We start from the raw sequence: 22,209 nt of genomic DNA, 5'->3' as shown, positions 1-22,209 counted from the left end.
TCAGGCTGTTCGTTCCTCATGTCAGGGGCACTCTCCTGCACATTCAGACTGCGCCTTGCCCAGTCTGGCTTTAAGCTCTGTTGGCAGGAGACAGTACCAAAAAGCCTGCACCAGGAGCGGCAGCCACACGGGAGCTCGCAAGCACGCAATTTAACAATCTGAATTTTCAAAGCTGTAAACCAGGCAGCGAGGTTTCCTCAGCCATTCCCTTTTTATTTACTGGCTGGAAGGCACTGGGCAGGTTTTCAGCCCAATATTCCTCTTCCAGCTCCTGGGCTTTGAGGAGGCCAAGATGCACCACGGCTGGCATCCAGACCCATGCAGACAGACAAACGTTTCAGAGAAGTCTACTGACGCTGGCACTAAAGCTGAACTGCAGCCATGGGGGTAAAGAAAAGCAGTTGCTTTACAATTCCCTGTTGGTAGCCCTGTCTTTTTGTAGCCATCGTCCCTTCTGCCACGTGAGGTTTATTGCAGATAATGACTGGAATGGCTGTCCCAGATATTTACCATTTTCCCAGCTCTGCTATGAGCATCTTAAGAGAGTATAGGCCACCAGAGAGTCTTCTACATTCAAATGGCCCTCTCTGACCTACTTATATCATCTCCAATTCATGCCAGCTAAGCTCCAGAGCTGCCACTTTAAAAAAGAAAACCAAATTCCACTTTATTTCCCCTTGAGGCCCGCAAAATATACTCTTAAACAAACAAAATGCAGTTGAATATTGCCAGACGAGAAGAAAAAAGGGAAAGAAGCTGACAAAGCTGATGGAGGAAAGGCTCAAAGAGCTCACGTACCTGCAGTGCACGACAATGGGTCCTGCTTCTGGGGGATTGAGAAACTTCACCTGACGGACGAAGCCCAGGAGGCCCGTGGCGTAGCAAGGAACCCCGTGGTCCGGCCAGCTGGTGAAGTGGAACTGCCGAATCTCTCGGATCTCATGGTAACCTTTCTGAGGAGACAACACAGCCTCTATTTTTCATCCACCAGACTGCAGTTGACATATTCTGGTCACCACTCCCTTCCCTCACGCAGAGGGCTGAACAAGCATTGCGCTCTCGTCATATGCCGGAACATGTCCTGTGCTGCTTTTCCCTCCAAGAGATCTCAGGCTGAACTCCCAGTATCAATGAAGCACGTAACATACAACATAACATACAATTTTCTCCCTCTCTGGAGATATTGAATACCCGCCTGGACGCGGTTCTGTGCAGCCTGCTCTGGGTGACCCTGCTTTGGCAGGGGGGTTGGACTGGGTTATCCACAGAGGTCCCTTCCAACCCCTGCCATTCTGTGATTCTGTGAACTGAGGACTACGAAGGTGAATGCCAGATCCCAATTCAAACTGTGGTCTTAAAGCTCAGACCCAGCTGATCAGGAACTTTACAGGGCAATTTCAGTCCCGGCACACCATGACTGCATTTATCCAGCCTCCTGTGGTGTTCTTGCCATAAACCCCAAGCAGTCACTCTCAAATCCTTCTCGAAGCATTGGAGCAACAGCCTGGGGAACAAACACCTGGAGAAGGGGCATGCGTTGAGCAACAGCAGGTTTTCTGCCACCTCCTGCCAAAAAAATCTCAGTTTGAGATTACAGCTGGTGGTGCAAAGGGCAGAGACCGGTACCCAGACCCATCGCTTGGCTCTTCTGGTGAGACCAAATTATTGCTATATAAAAACTGACACCACCTGTATACGCCCTGCAAAGGGTAACGCATCAGCATCAGTCCGCTGTGACATTTTATTGTACAGGAAATGTAGGTGGAATCCAGCAGCAGGTCCTCTAACCTCTCAGATTTTGGCATCAGCATTTCTTACCAAGTTTTTCAGTGATTTAATGAAATATGGAGCTGATGTATTAGAAAACCAGAACAACATTCCCCGTGTGGCAGAAGCTCATTTACCAGGAATTTCTGAAAAGCTTTAAAACCACTTACTGAGTGTTTGGAGAGTAATTTGGACAGATCTGGAATACTCTGTCGCTTAGACTTCCAATTTCTAATTACATATAACAAAAAACTTCCAAATCCTGCTGATCTGGGGATAATTTTTATACTGTTGCCTTTATTATATTTTTATTTCTGTTGAAAGGAGACCCTACCTGGCATCCAGTTTAAATGATACCTTTTTTGATCTGTAATTTGCCTCTAAAACATGATCATTATTATTCCTGGCATACTATCAACTATCTGCTGGCTTTCGGACTTGTTTAAACTCCATGCACTGTCGATTCTACTTTTGTGGCTACATCAAGATGTTCATGGAAAATCATTTGTCCAAAATTGGAATCTCTTGCAAACTTTCAGGTTTCTGAAGTGAAACCTGTCCAAATAGTAACAGCTCCCCTCTCCAAGAGCATTCTGGATACGTTTCCCAGAGTTCGTATTTCTGAACGCAAATTAAATGTTGTATCAAAATGTCAGCTGATTGAAGATTTCCTTACCTTTTGTACAGTAAATGTGCGTATGACATACTCTGCCAATGGTTCTGTCTCAATTAATGTGACTTTAATATCTCCATAGACCTCTGTGTCATCCGGCCAGTATCGAACACATTTTACCTGGGGGGAAAAACGAAAATATTGAGAGAAACTAGCTCAAGATGAGTCAGAGCTGACCTACATTTTACTCCACTTTCAAGCTGAAGCCAAGGCAAATTGGACTTCCTTCTGATGTACAGATCTTGTCAAAATTAACTGTATAAAGTAGATCAAAATTCCTTTACCAGATATAGAAACCACAGGGAGGATTTCTTCAGTTTTCTCTGTTGTGAATACAAATGAACAGGATGCATTTAGCTTTTCTTCTTTAAGATAGTCTTTCCTTAAATTTCCATACATGCCCTGACCACATACCAGGTTTAGAGAACACCTGGCAGTCACTGCTACCACCTCCTTTGAGAAAAATCTGTGCTCTTGCCATTGTTCCTGTCGTTCTGAAGTCTCTCTGCTCAGCCATAGAATTTCAGTTCATAGGGATCATGAGATACTTGTTGATACGTTCAATTTGTGTGACTCTAAGCTTTCCTTATCAGATGTGGACACAAATTTGACATTTCACTAGCTGTGACAGGCCTCAGCTAAGGCTCAAGAAAGAAATCTCCTGATCGCATAAACACATCCCAAGCTTAGCCACTTCTAGAAGCCACGTGCAAAGCTAATAGTAGAAATTAAAGCCAAGGCTGTAAGCTCTAGAAGGGATATTTAGGATCACAAAGACTATCAAGTTATTGAATGCTTTAGCGTGAAAAAGTGGAACAGCACCTAAAAGCTGAAGCAATTAGCTACCATGAAGCAGGCTTCATGTTCCAGTTCCAGTCATAATCGGAAGGGGGTTTATAAATATTAAAAATTATTAATGCAGGTTTGTTGGGCTTTTTTTTTTTTTTTTTTTTACACACTGGCATTTATTTCAAACTGAAGTGTCAGTAGAAGGTAAAATAGAATAAATAACAATAAATGAACAGAATCAGGTGGCATTCAACCATGAGATCTAAAGGAAATCAAATACAAAGCAGCTAAATTAGTAATGGCTGTGAGTAAACTATCATTTAAATTTTTCTTAGTACCAAAGCAATGGAACGTAACAAACACCCGGACAAAACTGTTAAGAGCTCCAGTTTCTGGCTGAGAATGTCTCTAAACCAAAGACCACCAGGAGTGGGAAGATCACGCTGGGGAAAGCCACCCCAGACATGCCTTTTTCTTATTCCCTAAAGTCTAGTCTATGCCTTTTGAGTTCTTCACATTTGCTCCCATCGTGGACTTCGGCAATGGCTTTGTGCTGACACAGGGACTTCTGGTTCATCTCAGTCCAAGCAAGTGAAGCGGGGGGTGTTGAGGAGGCTGATGCAGCTGCGTAGCCCCAGGACCCCGCTGTGCACAATCTCATACAACCACACAGTAGTGGTCTTCTGAAGCGACTGGAAACTCTTGGCTTTCAATTGTCATTTAAAGAGCTATTTTGATAGTCTGAACACCAGTCGCATGTTCTCGCCCCTCCAGATTTTTGTGGGTAAAGAAGTATTCAAATTATACAGATAAAGAATAATTATTACAGAAGTACATTCTTCCTTATGTACTGAAAAAGGAGACAGCTTCTCAGTTAGCATAAATTTGTATAATCCTGCTAAAGCCGAGACTTACACCACGAACAGGATCCTTATTAGATCTGGAAGCGAAGCAGCTAAGTATTACAAAATCTAGCATTTTAGGAAAAAAAAAAAACCAAAAAACAAAACAGACTGGCTTAATTCATTCTCTTACTACAGTGAGCAAAAGGTATTTCTCTTGCTAAGCTTGCCTGAACAGCATCACCCGGTTACACCAGTGCTGGTTTGGCTTTATATATTAGGAAAGTGGTGCCCTTACCCTGCCCACTTCCACTAAGTTGGTGACCATGACAACACTTGCAGAGTTTTCTTGCCAAATCATTCTCCAGAAATCCTTCACTGTCTCTTGCATCGGCCCTGGGGCAGGAGAAAAGACAAAAAGACATTTTAAGAGAGCGTATCGAATGCCAACAACTCTTTCCAGCTGTTCCCCAGCCATTGCCCTGTTCCCACAGGATCCTAATCTCCCTTTCAGAGCATCCCACTGTGATTCAGGGTTACAGATACAGAACAGACTCGAGCTCTTTCAGAGATCAGATGCTTCCTCACAGCGGGTATTTAAGGTTCTAGCATGCTGGAAACAGAGGTGATGGTTGTGTTGTAAATCGTGGAGATGGCTCCAGTAGGTAATCATGTATAAGTGACGGGATATGGATGCACCCCACAGTGAGTCTGTAATTAAAGCTGCATTGAAATTTGTACCTGATGCAGCACTAAAATTCCTCCATTTCACACTTGCATATTTATTAATTATGAAGGAGGAAGGAAACATGCAGAAATCAGCCCTTTGCTGAAATTCCCCCAGAGCAAAAAATTTCGGGTTCCAACAGCCAAACATCCAGCAGTCACAAGAGGTTTTTCACTCAAGCCTTTCCCTGACCTTTTTTCCTTCCCCTCTTCTACACTGTAGGCAAAATCCTTTCACAGACTCCTTTCACCCACTCTGCCCATACTCCATCCTCCATGTTTGTTCTCTGCCTTGTTGCATTCCCTATACCTGTACATCCTCAAATGCCAGTTTTATTCCAATATGTTTTTTCACTCTTTCAATAGGGACAAGTCATGAAGGTAGTCATAAAGCAGAATTTAAGAACAGAATCATTTCTATGAATGCCACATTTGCACAAATTTGGACAAACAATGGTAGGGGAAGTGGTCACAGTATAAGAGTTTGGCCAGTGATGCAGGAAAACAGCACTCCGTGTTAAAGAACAGGAGCAGGGAGGTTTGTCATCTAACGCGGATAGCCCTCAGCACTGAACTGTGCTGGTTTTTCTCTCCCCCCCACCCCATAGGAAACTCATCAACTAACTACAGAAGGTGATGTTGAAATGCGTTTCCTACTAGTTTCCACTAACCAAAAGTTCATCAGTCACAGGCTTATTCATATTGTCCTCCCCAAGCAATTTCACTCCAGAAGGCAAACTCGAGATCCGTAAAGTCCCTTTTAGTTCTAATCTCATACTTCATGCACAACAGACACGTTATAGATCATCTTGCCACCTCTAAGTCTGTAGCATTTTTTATTCCTGTAGCTAAGGTTTTGCGTTTGAGTGCCTTAAAGATCTTGGAACATTCTATATCCTTCCCTTTTGTGCCCCTATATCAAGTTTTCAGGTGTTCCCCAAAACAGAAGATGTCACCCTATAAATGGCTCTTACAACAGTTTAAAACAGCAGTGGTTTGGCAAATATTTAGATACACAAGAATCAACTTGCCTTGAGTTGCAATGTAATGGCGAGGCCGGTGGTACCCCTGGAAAAAAAGAAAATACGTGATGGTCCGCGAGATCGCAGCTCAGACAAAGCGCCAGAGCGTGTACTGCACACCTTCCAGGTACCAACGGCTGCACTCCTAACAGCGTACTAACACTGTCATCAAATGAATGAAGATAGGCAACCAGGTTGCCCTGTGAGACTTTAAGTGATGGTATCTTACCCAGGCTGAATAATAAGATCGCATTATGCCAAAGAGAAAACAGGAATGGGGCAGTTTTCACTATTTCCTCGAAGGAACACGAGTCCTGCAACTAACTGGTGGGCAACTTTGAAAACTAATTGGCAAAAAGCTGCACCTTCTTGTTTGAAAAAGAAGAAAGGTGTGCATTTGTCTCTGTATGAAAATGTTGCATATCAGTCCTGTGTAACTTTATTAGGTGTATTTTTCTTTCGCTTAAAGAAACTCCTCTGAACACTGCCATGTTCCTGAGGTTTCGGAGACGCATACGAGAAATGCACTTTCATTTTATCATTCTGTGCATGCGAGGGAGGCTGCTTTTTGAATGTAATTTTATAAAGCTAAAAAAAATATGTCAATCTATTTACACGCCTTCTGCACCGCAACTTTGTAAGAAGTCAATAAGTTTCAGATATCTACTAATGCTGTTGCGAGGGACTGATATTGATTTCTGCATACGTCACTCGGCCCACATTCCACTTCTGTCTGCAAATCTGTCAATCGTAGGAAATCTCCATCTGTCTAGACTGGTCAGACGGAATAAACCGGAGACTGAGAACCTTCTCCCTGTCACAACACAATGTTTGTATAACGTTCAGCTGTCATTCAGATCGGATCAACAGTCTGTCCCTATGTAAGATGCACTGAATCCACAAGCAGCCTTGTCAGCAGGCGCGTTTGGCATAGTGGGAATGTCCAGGAGCCTTACGTCGATGTAATTGGCGTTTATGTAGTCAGAGTGAGGGTCCCCATCCAGAAGCTGCAATCTCACTCTTGAATGATCATCTGAAAGAAGGACAGAAAAAATAGTGACAGTAACGATAAAGAGGACTTTGTAAGTGCTTCATTTTATCTGCCGATTCCTGCAAGTAGGTAACTGCATACTTACAATAATAAAAAAAATGAAATACTATCAGAGACATTCCTGTTCCTACAAGCCCTTTCTTCTGTGTTTATGATGTAAGGTTTAGATCCTTAGGCTACCGTTCACGCATACTCTGTGTTCATTAAACTCAGTGCTGTCACCAGAATCGTCCTAGAGCTTTCACACAGACCACAATCGTTCTTGGATTGGGCGTCTCGGGACAGATCTTTGCAGGATGTGTCTCCACCACAAGAGTCATCTTCATGCTTGGAAGTAACAGCCTCCCTGGCTTCATCTGATCTACGGAAACTGAGGCAAGAGCTAAAACTGTCAAGATCAGGATAAAAATAAACAGGTCGTGACAGAGGTACAAAAGATTCAGGAGGGTAAAATGGCAAATGAAATCCTGCGAATAAGAAATGGGACAACCCAGAAACCTGAAAGGAAATAGCAAAGGAAATCAGAGCAATGTTGGTGTATGCAACTCAGAACTCACAGCAACAAAACGGCATCAAGGCAGTGTTTAAAAAAAAAAAAAAAATTAGAAGTGTTCACAGTTTTGAGGACAAAGTTACTTTAGATAAGGTGATAACAGATATCAATCTTTGCATCTCCCAGCACGCTCTACAGCTCAGCTGCAGAAAGGAACTACCCCAGCGGGCAGATAACGGCAGGGTTTCCCACCCAGGGAATGTTCTGATCTTTTGCTGGGCTCTGTCCCAGGAGACACCCCGCGAGCTGGGCGCGGAGCTGGTCTGCTCTGGCAGTCCCAGGGCAGGGACGCAATTCACTGCAGAACTGCTGCCTAAGGGCCAGGCGCTTGGCAAAGGCTACTGGGTTACAGAGGTCACTGCTGGGCATGCTGGGCTCCTTCTTAAAGGACATTTTAAAGAAGCATAACAAACACAGAGTACATTAAGTTTATTTCCTCTCTACCAGCTGTGTACACCCTAACTCTCAGTCAGTAAGACATTAATGTCTAGAAGCACTTTGTCAAATACAGGCCTAAGCATTATTTACATTTAATTAAAAAGAATCATAGCAATGAAACATAAAAATATGAGTTGCGACTCCGCAGTAACTCAGTCAAAAAGATTTTTAGTCATCACTTAATTAAATGCAGAATCAGATAATAATTGTGAAGACAGATGTGCACGCAGTTCTGAAAACCAAGATTTGGACATATATTAAACATTGATTTGGTTAGGTAAAGGAATGATTCTCATACTCTGTTCATTCCTTGGGTTAGATTTTCACATCCAGAAAGTACAACCACATTGCTGTATTTATCAAATCCCATATTTGCATTCAAAAAAGGTTATGCAGGTGAAGCCATCAAAAGCTCTGTTGTATTTGTATTAACAAATAGAACCTATGTAGACGCGATGGAAGTAGCTATATTTCTCCGAGTGTTGACGTTGTTCCCAACTCTAGACAATTACCTGCGCTCAAGGCGACTCCACTAGGAGCTGCAGTAAATCATGCGGTTAGACATACTACAAAAGAATTTATACTTAGAGCAATTCACAAAGACAGACAAAGAGCTGATTAAACCGGACACCTAGATGAAATACACAGAATCTCCCACAGACAATTTCACACTTGCAATTCAAGGCAGCAGCCTAAGCTAGTTAAGAATCACACAGAACAAAAGCAAAGCAAAAAATACCCCTCAAGCTAACGGTTGGGAGAGGAACATTACTAACTCTTCTTGTAACGCCACGATATAATACTGTTATGGAAGTCTTAGCTTATCGCAACAATAGAACTAAAAAGTGATGAGACCAAAAATGACTCTAAAAACAGGTGAAAAGAATCTCAGGTTGATTTTTTATGGGGGTCAAAGGCACCAGGCATGGTGTGTAGCTGAGGTGTTCTGAACAGCCAGCCCTCAAGGAAGAACCTGCCTCTCTTCATTTAATAGAACCAAACCCCAAAATTAAGTTTCAGCTCTTTGAGCCACTCTTTAGTTAAAAACTTCAAACAGGATGAATACCTCTGGAGGGAGCTAGATGTGAAAGACCAATTATGGATATAAAAAAGATGCTCTGTAGCTGATGATCGTCATTTCTTCTCCCTTAAACCAAACATGGTTATTTTATCTGTGAAAAACAGTGAAGGATGAAGAAAAGATCATTGGAAGTGAATGATATTTTAAAAAAAGGAGACATTCAGATTTAGGTCTGATTATATTTTGGGACCAAATGTAAAACACTTACATCTGAGCTTTGCTTCAAGAGGACAAAATCCAAAATATTTCATTGCATATTTTACAAAAATAAGATTAATTCCTGGGGGAGATTTCTTTCTCTTATAAGTGTCAACAGTGCAGCAGAAAAAAAATCTGTGTATATAGCAAGCACACAAAATATTAATGATGTCTTAATGAGGTCTTTAATCCTGTTCATAAGTTTAGGAGCACAGTCTGGGCAAAAGTTCCTTAAGTAACTTACCTTGTAAATCCCCCTTTTTTTCCCCAAGATTGAAATTTGACTTTTTTTTTTTTTAATGGAGAACGGTGAAAACCAATGCAACTCCTGCTATTAGCAGTAACAATCTCGTACTTAAGTTTTTTTTGTCTACAGACTTTGAAGGTCTTTCTACAGAATAGCAAATGTCTTCATTATATCTTCTCCCAACAGCTGATACTTAATTCTGATTCTGCACCCTATCCACTGGACTACACTAGCCAAGGAAACTACACAGCTGACACACTGAAAGTGACTCTCAACTCTTCTGTAAATTTATCAGACATCCTATCGCTGTGTGCTACAAATGGATTCTAAGAAACTTAAAAAATGGAGGGCGAAACAGAAGAAAAAATGCATGTCTGTAACATTTGGGACTGCAAAAAACCTGAAATATGCTTTAACAAATGTATAAATGATTTCATTTCTCCCTGTTTACTATAGTCCATATGCAAATTAGCAGAATTCTAAATTTGTATGATGATTACTTTGAAAATTGGTCTTAAAACAGATTTTTAAAATGACAAGAATTTCACTGAAAAGCTTCGTGCTCCCATTTTAGCACAAAAATGTTATAGTTACGAACTTCTGTCAAAATTCCCATTAGTGATCATTTGCAATACCATTGCAATTTTTCATTTTTCATTTTTCATTTCATTTGAAATACCATTGCAATTTTGAAACCAGCACTGGATTAATCTCACACAACTTTCAACATCTAAATATTACGCAGCTAGTCTAAACTGGCTGTCAAGGTTCCCCACACAGTCAGTGGAGAAATACAGACATCTTTTGAAATGATTCAACCCAGTTCTGGTACGAAAGGATGATGAGCCCTCTCAAGGACACACTGTCCTCCCCTGGCTCCCCCCACTGAGCCTGGCCTCTGCCTTGAGAACTGGGTAATAGCAAGGTGTGACACAACCCATCCTCTCAGGATCACTTACAACGGACACTGCACAGACAAGCAAGAATTTAGGCACTACAGAAGAAAGCATGGAATAAAAATGCTTGGAAGATAAAGACTTCTATTTTAAATCCAATACTGACATGTGAGGTTTTTTTATTTTATTCATTATCCCTGTCCATGGCCAAGCAGTGCACTCCACCTGTGTTTCAGCTGAGAGCTCCGTTAATCTTTCACTGTTGTTCATCTCTTCCACCACAAAATTCTCTGATTAATTCACAGTCTTCCAGCTCACAGCAGACCGTACTCTGTGTATGAAGGAAATGAAGCATATTTCTCCACTGCCTTTTGTCATCAACTCAATAGTTTTTAATGGACCATCACAAGACTTTCAAGCCATGGTACCCAAAGTGGGAAGATGGCAGAGCTCCACCGCAGATGAGAGGATGTGTCTAAAGTAGGACTGGTACAAGCCCTGCTGGGCATGCTGACCTCCTCCTGTAATGCCATGATCAGTAAAGGGAAAAAAGAAAAGGAAGGAAAGTGCTCTCCTGTAAATCAAAGCAAAACACAATCTGATGTCTTCATTTCCTCAGCTCTTATCTGAGAGTTCTCACTCTCTTATACATAATGACTCTAAATTTGGAGATGGGGAGAAACAGAACTGAAGGTCCCATGTAGCTTCTGGATGTTTTCTCTTCTATGTAATGGGTTCACCTCAGCCCACAAAAGCTCAACATCTCTCCCCTAACAATCACTTGCTGATGCACTTTAAAGGCCTCAATATCTAGGCCCTAAAGTGCATTTAAATCTTTTTCCTTCATCACCTAAATGGATCCACTACCTAGCCTTGCCCCCCGAAAGAAAAGTCCTGCATCTCCACAACTATCTTTGTGTTTACAATTTTTGTACCCAAAGCACAGGAGCAAAGCTCGCAGACATTGCCAGTATAACAAGAAGTTCAAGTCGGGCAGTTCCCTCCAGCACGGCAAATCTGTGCCACTACAGTGCCTCGCTCCACCATCTCCAGTGGACGTCTGTGGTCACACAGACATCAAAACCACTCCTCAGCTTTTCCTTGTCTCCAAAAAACATACCAGTATTGCTGATCTAAGGGAACCCTGAAAAGTTGGGGTTTAAAGCATGGGAGAGCTTAGAGCTCTCTTGCTTCTCCTCTCCACGAACAGATTAGCCTCATCTGCATTTATGGTCTGCAAATGTAAGAGCAGCAGATGTTGGGGCTGGCAGTAAGATCTAGGTTTTCATAGAGAGGCACAATGTTAATACAGCCCTGGGAAAGCAGTGAGCCAAGTAAAACAGTCCTGTAAGTGTACTATTACCCAGAAGGCCGTAAAGACAAGATCTAATCTGCTGTGATTCACTGAGCAACGTTACTTATTGCAAGAGCTTACAAACCCACATTTTAACAAAAGTGTCTGAAGCAGTTACAAAAGTTAGATCAAAACCTGACTTTTCAATTCACTCCCCAAAAGGCTTATGTTATCTTGTTCCAGGACTGATGAAATGACAACAGTGGTTAAACAAATAATGTTAATTGTCATCTGCAGCCTTTTACCAAATAAAATGGTAAGAGCAATCCATGCATACTCTGGGTTTTGTCAGCAATTACAATTCCAGCACCTCCCCTCCTCCACTGCGGCTTTGGCACAGTTTGCACCCACTGAGCACAACTCATTTTCATGATCTGCCCGGAGGGAACTACTCTGCTGCTATTCCCAGCTCTGCTATCAATTCTCTATTCCGGATCCTATCGTTGCTTTTTCTCAGGAAAGCTGCCCAACGTCGTCCGTTACCAGGGTCTGGCCCAAGGCTTAGCCAGTGACAGAACTGGTAATATCTCTCTGGTTTTACAAAATATCTGATTAATGATATGCCCCTTCCTTAGGCACCCTCCCTTCCTTCTCCCCAGCCTCTTCAAAGTGAAGCAAAGACTTCATTTTACTTTATCACTCTTTATTGCACGTTGCTGCATTCTCCTTGGTGTCTTTTTGAAAAGCTGTTGTCCCCTCCTCAAACTCTTCATTTCACATATACGTGAAGCGAAGAAAACCCACTCCACTTTGTCACTTACCTTCAGCTCTTCCGCGTCCTTCTTCTCTTTCACTACCTTGCTTTCCTTATCTATGCCTTTCCACCCTCCCAATCTCATTCATGAAATCTTTCCCAACAGCCCTCAAACTGGAGCTTCTTTTCTGATGGTTTAGACTGTGCAGACACTTTTTCCTCAGCTTTACCTTTTACATTCTCTTATTCAAGTGCATCACCTCCTATCTCTACTGGTACTGTATTTATATTTATAGCTAAAAGGCTAACATCACTCTTCGTTAGACAACAATTAATCTTTGTGAACACATTCCCTTTAGATAAAACCCCATTTATCTTCCTTAATTTTGCTTCCTTAATTTCTTCTCACATTTCACTTGGAGTTCACTGTTTTCTCTGTGACCACTTTCAACATAAATTAGATGGTGGCTAGTGCATACAGCCTTTTCTCTTTCCATCTCCACTTTTAAATTATGTCAACTGCTTCCTCAAAATCAGACAGAGAAACAAAGAGTCTTTCATGTTTCCTTCCTTATATCACAGAATGTTTAGGGTTGGAAGGGACCTCTGTGGGTCACCCAGTCCAACCCCCCAGCCGAAGCAGGGTCACCCAGAGCAGGCTGCACAGGACCTCGTCCAGGCAGGTCTTGAACATCTCCAGAGAAGGAGACTCCACAACCTCCCTGGGCAGCCTGGGCCAGGGCTCCATCACCCTCAGAGGGAAGAAGTTCTTCCTCATGCTCAGACGGAACTTCCTCTGCTTCAGTTTGTGCCCATTGCCCCTTGTCCTGTCACTGGGCACCACTGCGAAGAGTTTGATCCCTTCCTCCTGACACCCACCCTGCAGATATTGATAAGCATTTCTAAGGCCCCCTCTCAGCCTTCTCTTCTCCAGGCTGAACAAGCCCAGCTCCCTCAGCCTTTCCTCATAGGAGAGATGCTCCAGTCCCCTCCTCATCCTCGTAGCCTTCCGCTGGACTCTCTTCAGTATCTCCTCATCTTTCTTGAGCTGGGGAGCCCAGAACTGGACACAGTACTATGGCACTTCCACCTTCAATTCAATGTGTAATTTTTATAGCTGGGTGATTAACCTGTCTTAGACTAATCTAAGCTAATCACACAGACGGGTAAATTGAAGCTCTGTCTGGAGGTATCTCTCTTTGTCACTAGGAACCTTACAGCGATGTGCAGCTTTTCGGCAGCTGAAGTTAAGAGAGATGATATTCACACTAACTGTAATACTCTAGTACTACCAGTTCCATTTTCCCTGCAGAGAAACAAATACTGGTGGAACTGGTGACCCGCTCACAACCGCTGCATCCAGCCAGCAGTAGCATTGGGATCAGATCAGGGCTCACAAACTCCTGATCTCCATTTTTAGAGTTCTCCACCTTTACCAGGGGTCCCTGAACTGAGCTGTTCTGTGCCGATCCCCAAAAACTCTTACACGAATCATTTCTTTAAGTCTTAAAAGAAAGAGAGCAGCAGTTAAGATATGTGAGAGATCATCTTTCTTTGTGGCCAAGTTTTGTGGCTTTTGTTTACTTCTTTGGTGAAATCTGTTTTTTCTAGAAGAATCACAGAATCACAGAATGTTCGGGGTTGGAATGGACCTCTGTGGGTCATCTAGTCCAACCCCCCTGCCGAAGCAGGGTCACCTACAGCAGGCTGCACAGGACCGCGTCCAGGCGGTATTTACTGAGAAAAAATAAAAGTACTAAATGTATCACTCATCGTGACTTAATTTTGCTCTTACAGCATTCCATCCAGTCATGAAAATCTATGGCACATTCACTTATATTCTTATTTCTTGTTCTGATGGTCTCAGGCCTGGCTTCTCTAACTTGATCCTGCTCAGCAGTCCTTAAGAACAATTACTTCTCACACCTCCTCTCCCCAGTCATTATAAGGAATAATGAAACACCGGGATAAGCTGCCTGGAGAGCCTGTGGAAAGCTCAACTTCAGTGATCGTAAGGAAGCGGCTTCATAAATATCTGATAAAAATGACAGGGGTGAATGTAGTCCTGACTTGGAGAATAAAGCTGGCCTAAATGGTTTTATGGAGTCCCCCACTACCCTACAGGTCTGCGATGTATCAATATTCCTATAACATCGACAGCAACTGGCTTTTGAAAGAACTAAACAGGCTTCAGCACGTTTTCAGCTGCATTTTTGTGATTCTGAGGCAGAAGCCGAGCTTGTCGCATACATCAAACCAGCTCTCTGGGGACAAGCAGCCGCTGCTCCACTGGTTACTGACCACAAGGCAGCAGAAAATCTGATCTCTGATCCATATCTAAAAATCTGATATATCTGCATCTCCTTTTGTGCTCTCATTCATGGCACTGAAAGCTCTAGATTATGTAGTAAAAATGGACAGAAAATGGGCACCAGCAACAGCCACGAAAATCTGACAAAAGGATTTAGCTCTCAAATTGCAAATATTAAGCACAAAGCAAGGTAGACAGAAAAGTATAAAAAACCCCATAAAGTCATGCAATGACTTTATGTAAAACAAACAAAAACCGTAAAATAAAATAAAGAAAAAAATCATAGAACCATAGCCTACAACAAACAGACTGAACTACTGAATGCTCAGCACCGTAAACCAGCTTTTAGCAAGACTCTCAAACACACCCTTCTCCACAGGACGCTTATAAAATCTTACAGAACGCTCAGTTTAATGTGAATTTACACCTACAGGAGATTATGTTTCCATATCTATTCTTATTGCGGTTTTCATCTTCCTTGGCTGTATCCCAGGATGCCGTCTGCCCCTCGGGTAGTGCCTGCAAAATAAACAATAGCAGCGTGTTTATAAAAATCCGGCCAACGCCTGCAGGTGGATTAAGATGACTGATAAGGGCAAAAATAAAGGCGCTGCATAATTCAGTGGTCACCCAAGCAAACAGCTGTTCTTTAGGAAAGGGCACATCCACTAATGCAAAGAGCAGAGCCCGGTGCAGACCATTTGCATTTCTTGGCTTCTGCCAGCAAAGCATCACTTTCCTCCTGCTACTTCAGCTCTAAAAGGATCAGGGGAATTTGGTTCTGGCTGCACAGTCACAGGTGAACCTCATTTTCCCCACAGAACAGGGCTTGTGGAGATTTCATATGCATACACTTCTAAGCAAAACCTGATTGCTGAAACATAGTGCTCAGTCTTTCAGATTTAAGTTGAAAAGAGATACAGTGGTTTCACCTATTTCTGTATTAATGATGGGGTGATGCAACGCAAACCACTAGCTGGTTTCCTTGGGGGGAAAGTAGAAAGGCTCAGAGTTTTTGATCATGCCTTAGGAAGAGAGGTAAAAGGAGGTAAAACACACTCACAAACTATGAAAATAAAGAGCCATTTTCCTAAAATCTGCTCTTTCAGTTGAGGAAGGATTGGGTAAGGAAACTGCCAGCACACGGTGCTGCCCTCTGGCTTGGTCCTGTAGCTGTTCTGAACACACGCAGATGAGCCACCTTCCTCTTGAGACAAGTCCAGTAAGCATTTTCATGGCAAAGCCAGGAAAATGGCAGTTGTCACCAGGTCTGGCTGGAGGACAGTCTTGCCTTCCTTGGAAGCTGGCCCGGACGTCTGGAAGCAGGATGATCCCTCTCCCTGTCTCCAGACAGTCAGGTCCCAGCGCAGGCAGAGCAAAGCAGCCGGCACAGCAGTGCTTTCTGCCGGAATAGCGATGCAGCAGCTCCCTGGGCATCGCCGCCGGACAGAAAGCCATGATGTGCTGATGGTCGCTGGCACCAGCCCAGCCCTGCCTTGTGCCTGGAACAAGAACAGTTCCCAAGGAATTTCCTCTCTAGATCTGCCTCCTCCAAGATCTACTCCCTAACATGAGCCTACATCACTAAAAACAACGGCAACATTATAAATGGCATTATTTATGGCCCCCAGGGAATTACGGGGTTTTTATACCACAGTCATTGTAGAATCATATCTGCCTTAGCCATCAGCAGGTAGTTTGACAAAGCTGTGCTAGAAAATGAATTTATATTCATCTTCACAAGCCATCCGGGTCTATTACAGTGCCTGAATGCAATAGCAGAGAGACACAATTATTAGGATCTACAACACTGACATTGCAATTAAACTTAATATGAGCAAAACCCTGGCAGACCAGATCGCTGCGAATTTCTCCCAAAGGGGTTCCAGGACAGAAAATGTCCGGTACTGCAGCACTGCCAGGAGCACCGCTGATAAAAGACAGGGACAGGGAGTTCCTATTCAAACGCCCAGGAGAAAGAGTAATAACTCTGTAATTGGTGAGGGCTTTGATCACACATATCTCCTTTACAGACAGCTGTTTCCAAATAGCAGCTCATCTCCTGAGCAAAAAAAAAATAACAACAAAAAAAAACCAACCCACACACAACAAAAAAATCCCGGAGTAAAAGAAAAGAGGTGAGGAAGGTTCATTTTTATCTTCGAAGACTGAGGAAAAAGGTGCCTTATTTTTCCACTAATATAAAATTACAGCAGATTGACCAGAGAATGGCAACAGTCATTAGACATCTAATCACTGCCATCTGAAAAGAAAAAAAAAAAAAAAAAAAAAAAGAAAATCCGTTCTCATAACTTCCATGTGGGAGAAGCTAGCTTGGCCAAAGAAAACACATTCAGGTCCAATAAATCCCTTTTCAACAAGCCCTGTCCTTTCATGAGATCTGAACACGAAATTCTCCATTGAAATTGATGTTTTTATATTTGCCTGATAGAGCCTCCAAAGATTTAAAAGTCCAGGATTTTTCATCTCATTCAATACCAAAGAAATCTCTGCTTTTGACAGAACTCTCCACCTCTGCAGAGAGGAAGCACAGCTCTGCTTGGTGAGGACCACAAACTGCCTTTGCAGAGGTGCACCTTACGCCCCTACTCCTATGCACGCCAGATGAACAAATCCGAGTAGCTGCACATACATGGGTGGTACAGCACAAAGAATTTTTCTGTGAGATCACTAAAAATGCAGCGCCAAGAATTGAAACTACATTAGAAATACAAGGGCAGAAATATCAATTATAATTCGGTTGCATCCAGAAAAAGAGGAGCATACCTCCTGTTCTGCTCCTTCAGTTTTTGCTTGTAAAGTATCTCTATAATAGCAAAAAGCATTAATAGTTCTGTTTCTCTCTGCATTATCAGCAATGGTATATCGCAACAGACCGCTCAGACATCGGTATTTGCTCCACATTTCACAGAAAATGCTCCCCCTTCTTTCTTTAACAACTGCATAATTTCAGTGTTCAAAAATCTGGACTTGATTTTCAGGCTTTTCTTACTTTTCTTCTTTTAGAGAAGTTCTGTAAAATTTATACTGAAATGTCTTCCCAGTAGAGCAACTTAAGTTACAATGATGCTTTTTAAACTAAATTGATCTAATTTTTACTGAAATTGCAAGGACAGAGCTCTAAAAGGCAGCTTCACCTCAATCAAGCTTTCTAAGCAACATACCCCAAACATAACTGAAGTGCTCACATTAAATTGAGGCTTATTGCAAGCCAATTTATATTTCCAGTGGATGCATTTAGTTAGTTTGCTATTTGTTTTTAATTTAAATACGAAAACTGGAATCATTCATTGCACTGATCTACCCCAGCGCTGCACTATTGCCACCAAAGGCAATGACATCAATTAAAAGCCTTACTGCTCATCCCAAAGCCTGCCGCAGAGCCCTGGCCCTCTCCCTGCGGCCACTACCTTCTCAACAGTGATGGCAAAACTGTTACCACAACTCTGCTGTGACCCAGGATTAAAAACTGGTTTGGATAAAAAAAATAACCTGAAAAGAAAACTGCAGCCAGTTCAGTTCCCCATTGTGGTTCATAGCAAAGCCTTAAGCCAACGTTCTCCGAGGAGAGCAGCTACTGTAACACCCTGCTGCCCAGCATCCTGCAGTGCCACGCCATGGCCTGAGCCACAGGATCTGCTCCTTTGACCAGCCAGAGCTGACTTCAATAAGCTGAAGACCTTCAATACTAAGATGCTTGAGGAAGGAGCCACAGAATCCAAAATAATGAAACTGTCTCCGTGATGCAGCAGGAGAATGTACTTTAGTGACATCCTAAATCATAATGGAAAATGAGCTTGGATACTTAAGCTTATTATCTCCGTAGCCAGTAATTGGTGCTCACACCAAGCCTGTGGCAGTAGTCCCCCAGCTCACAACAAATCAGGGCTGATACGTTCTGAAAAAGGAGCAGGCGACATTTAAACGTGTCCCGTCTAAATGTTTACGGCGACGCCTAATCCCAAATAGTGCTACCTACATCCAGCGCCGGTGATAGACTTCTCTCTTGCAGTCCACACGATTCATTGCTAAACAGAAGCAGCAGCCAAACATCCCAAGTCACAGGGTGGCCTCAGGTGCCGCAGGCAGACCCAGAATAGCACGCACATGGCAAGCGCCGACAGATTCCCACGTTCACACGCTCAGTTCTCATCCATTTCACACCAGCAGTGACACCGCTTACACAATCCCATCCTGCTTTTCATCTCAGCGTGGAGTTATGTGCAAGGTGCAAGCAGCAGAAATATTCTTATCGACGCCCTCGGTAAAACACTTTGCCTGTGCTGCGATGGTCGGTAGGTGAAGGTATATTTTAAACAAATATCGCATGCAATTTCCCGGTTGCTCAGTGGAGATGAGAATGTAGAGAGATAAGAGATTGTCAAGTGTGACTGATGCACTCTGTTCAAAGTGATTTTGCGTGATAGTAAAATTATTTGGTAACATGTCATTAAACAGGCTGTAGTTTATGCTGTCAATTTGCAAACTAAGTAGAAAATCAGCTCCTTAGAAGAAAAAACATATTTGGAGGTGACACCGATATTAGCGTATGAAAACACATTTTATAAGAGGCATCAAATTCTTTTTTAAGACTTTATCAACCAATCTGCAAAACGTTTTGCCAAGCCAGTTTCTCAGCTTTGTGTTGCTCCAGATTCCAGCCTGCGACCCCACTCTCAGCCAACCCAAACCTCCACCTTCCAGGAGCTGCACCACTCCCGGCTTTCCTCCCCGCATTCCCGGGATCGCTGGCGGTGGCTGAAAGCTGTTTGGAGCCCAAGTGCTGCCTGCGTCCCATGCTCCGAAACCCAAATGCCACCACTGAAAATGACTGCTACGTCGGGCGATTACCTCTGAATGAAGGGTAGGACAGCGCTTGTGATTTGAGAGCTTATGGCATTCTCCAGGCTATTTCGTGTGAAGAAAGAAATTATGCAAATCTATATAATGTCATCATCATCATCTACAAATGTAGATAGCGCTTTCTGGGAAAGGCAGAACTTGTGGAGCTGAAAGTTGCATTGACATTTTTCATGCTAATGTGTTATTTTGATAATTACCAATGCCAGTGCCAGAAAATTACATATATGCCAGCACCTGTTTTCTTCTTGAACATCAAGAACTAGATCTTAGGGCATCTGTAATTGAGCTGAATGTAGTTTTGGGTACTATTCATGGAAATGGAGGCCAAGGGAGGGCTAAGTAAATCTCCTAAGAGAATTATTACCCTTTTTCAATATTAAACAGAGCTCTTTATATTGATAGTTTAATTAGTGTGCTTGATTGTGGGGTCTGAGTGCCTAGACCTGGCTAACATACAGTTACCAAAAACATTTGTTATGACAGTCTTTGATGCCATCTGATCAAAAAAATACTCCTTAGTGACAAACAGAAAAAGATTGCCTCTCAATTACAGCAAAACCCAGCATCAATGATACAAACCCCACGGACTTACTTGCAGAATGGAAAAGTGAGCTGTTTTCATTAAGTAACTTATTTTTCACAGCTGTTATGTTATTTTTAAGTAGTTTTAATGCCACTATGCATATTAATTGCTTATTGCCTTCCCACAAGCTTACCACATTCATTATAATTATCGCTTGCTAGAGCAATGTCTCACATATGTTTGACGCTATTTCCCTCTTCTGTTCTCTCTCCTCTAAATGTATATTCCTCTTCCAACTCCTCCCCAACGTCATGTTTCTGCTTGTCATTTCAATTACATTCCTGGTCATTCCAGCTTGGGATGGAGCTGGGGGGGAGCAAGGCTGCTTTCATTTTTGCAGCTTACTCTTTGCTTCTCTCTTCACATGGAGTAGGAAGAGTAGATCAGACAAACATATTCTGAGCCAGAGGTTTGAGCATACTGGAAAACTCCACTTTCATTTAAGCAACACAAGGTTCCTGCCTTTGCCTTTACAACTCCTCATTCAGGTCATTACACTGTGATTTAATCTGATCAATTGTTAATCGGAGCTCCCAAAAAGCTCAAGCAAAAACTTTTCCTTTTCTCAAAGCCTGGCTTGCACTATCGTCGGCTCAAGCACATCAATAAGTAAGGGACCATGGGACTCCAAGTCCTTCACTGAGTTCAGCACCTGTTAAATATTTACGGTCTGCTCTTTATGGGAGAGAGGGCACACGCTAACGGATAAGCACTATGTCATTTTCTTACTGCTGTAGTAAATACTTTTTCTTTGGACTAGAGAGCCACCAAAGATTGCTAGTGCTGTAAAATCCTACCCTCATAAACAGAAATACGACGGAGAAAAGAAAGGATAAAGAGGGTAAGTGAATTAAGGAAAAGAGGCTCTTAAAACCCGTTCTCCTCCCCTCCCAAGCACCTATGCTTTGCGAGTGCAAGTCCTCTACTTATTCACGTGAGTGAAGGTTCCTCTCACCTCGTACTCCTCTTTAAATCCATAGCCCTGTCCTCGCTTCATCTGGGTGATGTGCTGCAGTAGGTCGGCCACTCGGATGGCTGGCTGGAACTGCCCCCGGGGGTAGGACATTTCCACCGGCTCGCAGCTCCGGTACGGGTGGGTCTGGATAGTCAGGGTTGGCTGGGTCATCTCTCCATGGCTACTGTCTGTTTTAAAGACAGGGAGGCAAAACAAGCTTTCACCTATCTGGTATTTCCACTCTCATTCTTGCTCGGTTTGTTTCTTTCTTTCTCCACCACCCCACAGGCTGGCGTAGGCAAAAGAAACTAAAGAAATCAGTAGGAAACACACACTTGCCTATAGCTACCTACAAAGACTGAATCACGCTTGAATATTTCTTGTGTCAAGGAGACAAACCCAAAGAGATGGGAAACAGAGTGAAGAGCCAATCAGGCTAAGGAGGATAGAGCACATAGAGCGAAACAGCACATTTGATAAGGCTGAGCTCCGCTAATGACCCCAACCGAATTACGTACCTTTCTTCACAAACCTGGAAAGAACGTGGCTGAAAGACACATACAGGCGAGCAAGATATTCAAGCAGGATTTGGGGCATACAATATGAGATAACTGAAAGGGGCCCAAGTTAATAGCAAACAAATTATTAGCATTTCAAATAAGCCACACAGGGCGTTACAGGCAAATTAGAATGCTCTGCTAGGTCAGGCCTAAAATATAGACCATTACAAAGATGTAATATTATCAGAAAGAATAAACTAGGATAAAAATATTGTTAACTTGCATGCAGAAACTTAAATTTCAGATACATGAACTTGAAAAAAAAGGGGTTTTTTCTGAAAGAAATGGATTTAAAAAATCTCTATGACTACGCAGATCGAATTTCAATCTCTTATATCCCCAGCACAACACACACACAACAAAATATTCCTGGTGAACTAATAGAAAACAGCTTAAACAATCAAATAACTGACTATCGCAATGGTTATTTTTAACAACAGAAACTCAGATTAGATGAAAACTTTAGTTTCTTATCTACCAGAGCTGACCAAATTTAAATAGTTGGCCAAACATATCATTAGTTGTTCCTGTGATTACAGGCTTCTGAGATGCTTGGGTTCTTTCGCACATACAGACCTTAACAGG

The 22,209-nt window shown here is 42.6% G+C and overlaps 1 protein-coding gene across 8 annotated transcripts in view; it reads right to left on the bottom strand.

The window, feature by feature from the left end:
* Positions 1-22,209, bottom strand: part of PTPRT (protein tyrosine phosphatase receptor type T) — a 475,971-nt gene that overhangs the window by 25,729 nt on the left and 428,033 nt on the right. For all 8 annotated transcript variants that reach the window (XM_075438296.1, XM_075438300.1, XM_075438302.1 and 5 more), the window contains 7 exons: positions 21,065-21,252; positions 15,074-15,161; positions 6,776-6,852; positions 5,829-5,865; positions 4,370-4,467; positions 2,444-2,560; positions 799-953 (listed from right to left, as the gene is read on the bottom strand). In XM_075438296.1, the coding sequence (XP_075294411.1) occupies positions 799-953; positions 2,444-2,560; positions 4,370-4,467; positions 5,829-5,865; positions 6,776-6,852; positions 15,074-15,161; positions 21,065-21,252 (760 nt within the window). The remainder of the gene's footprint in view (positions 1-798; positions 954-2,443; positions 2,561-4,369; positions 4,468-5,828; positions 5,866-6,775; positions 6,853-15,073; positions 15,162-21,064; positions 21,253-22,209) is intronic.

This window comes from Opisthocomus hoazin, chromosome 18, assembly GCF_030867145.1.
Source record: "Opisthocomus hoazin isolate bOpiHoa1 chromosome 18, bOpiHoa1.hap1, whole genome shotgun sequence".
Lineage (NCBI taxonomy): Eukaryota > Metazoa > Chordata > Aves > Opisthocomiformes > Opisthocomidae > Opisthocomus > Opisthocomus hoazin.
Note: the sequence above shows the minus strand (reverse complement) of the source record. Positions and strands in the feature narration are given on the sequence as shown.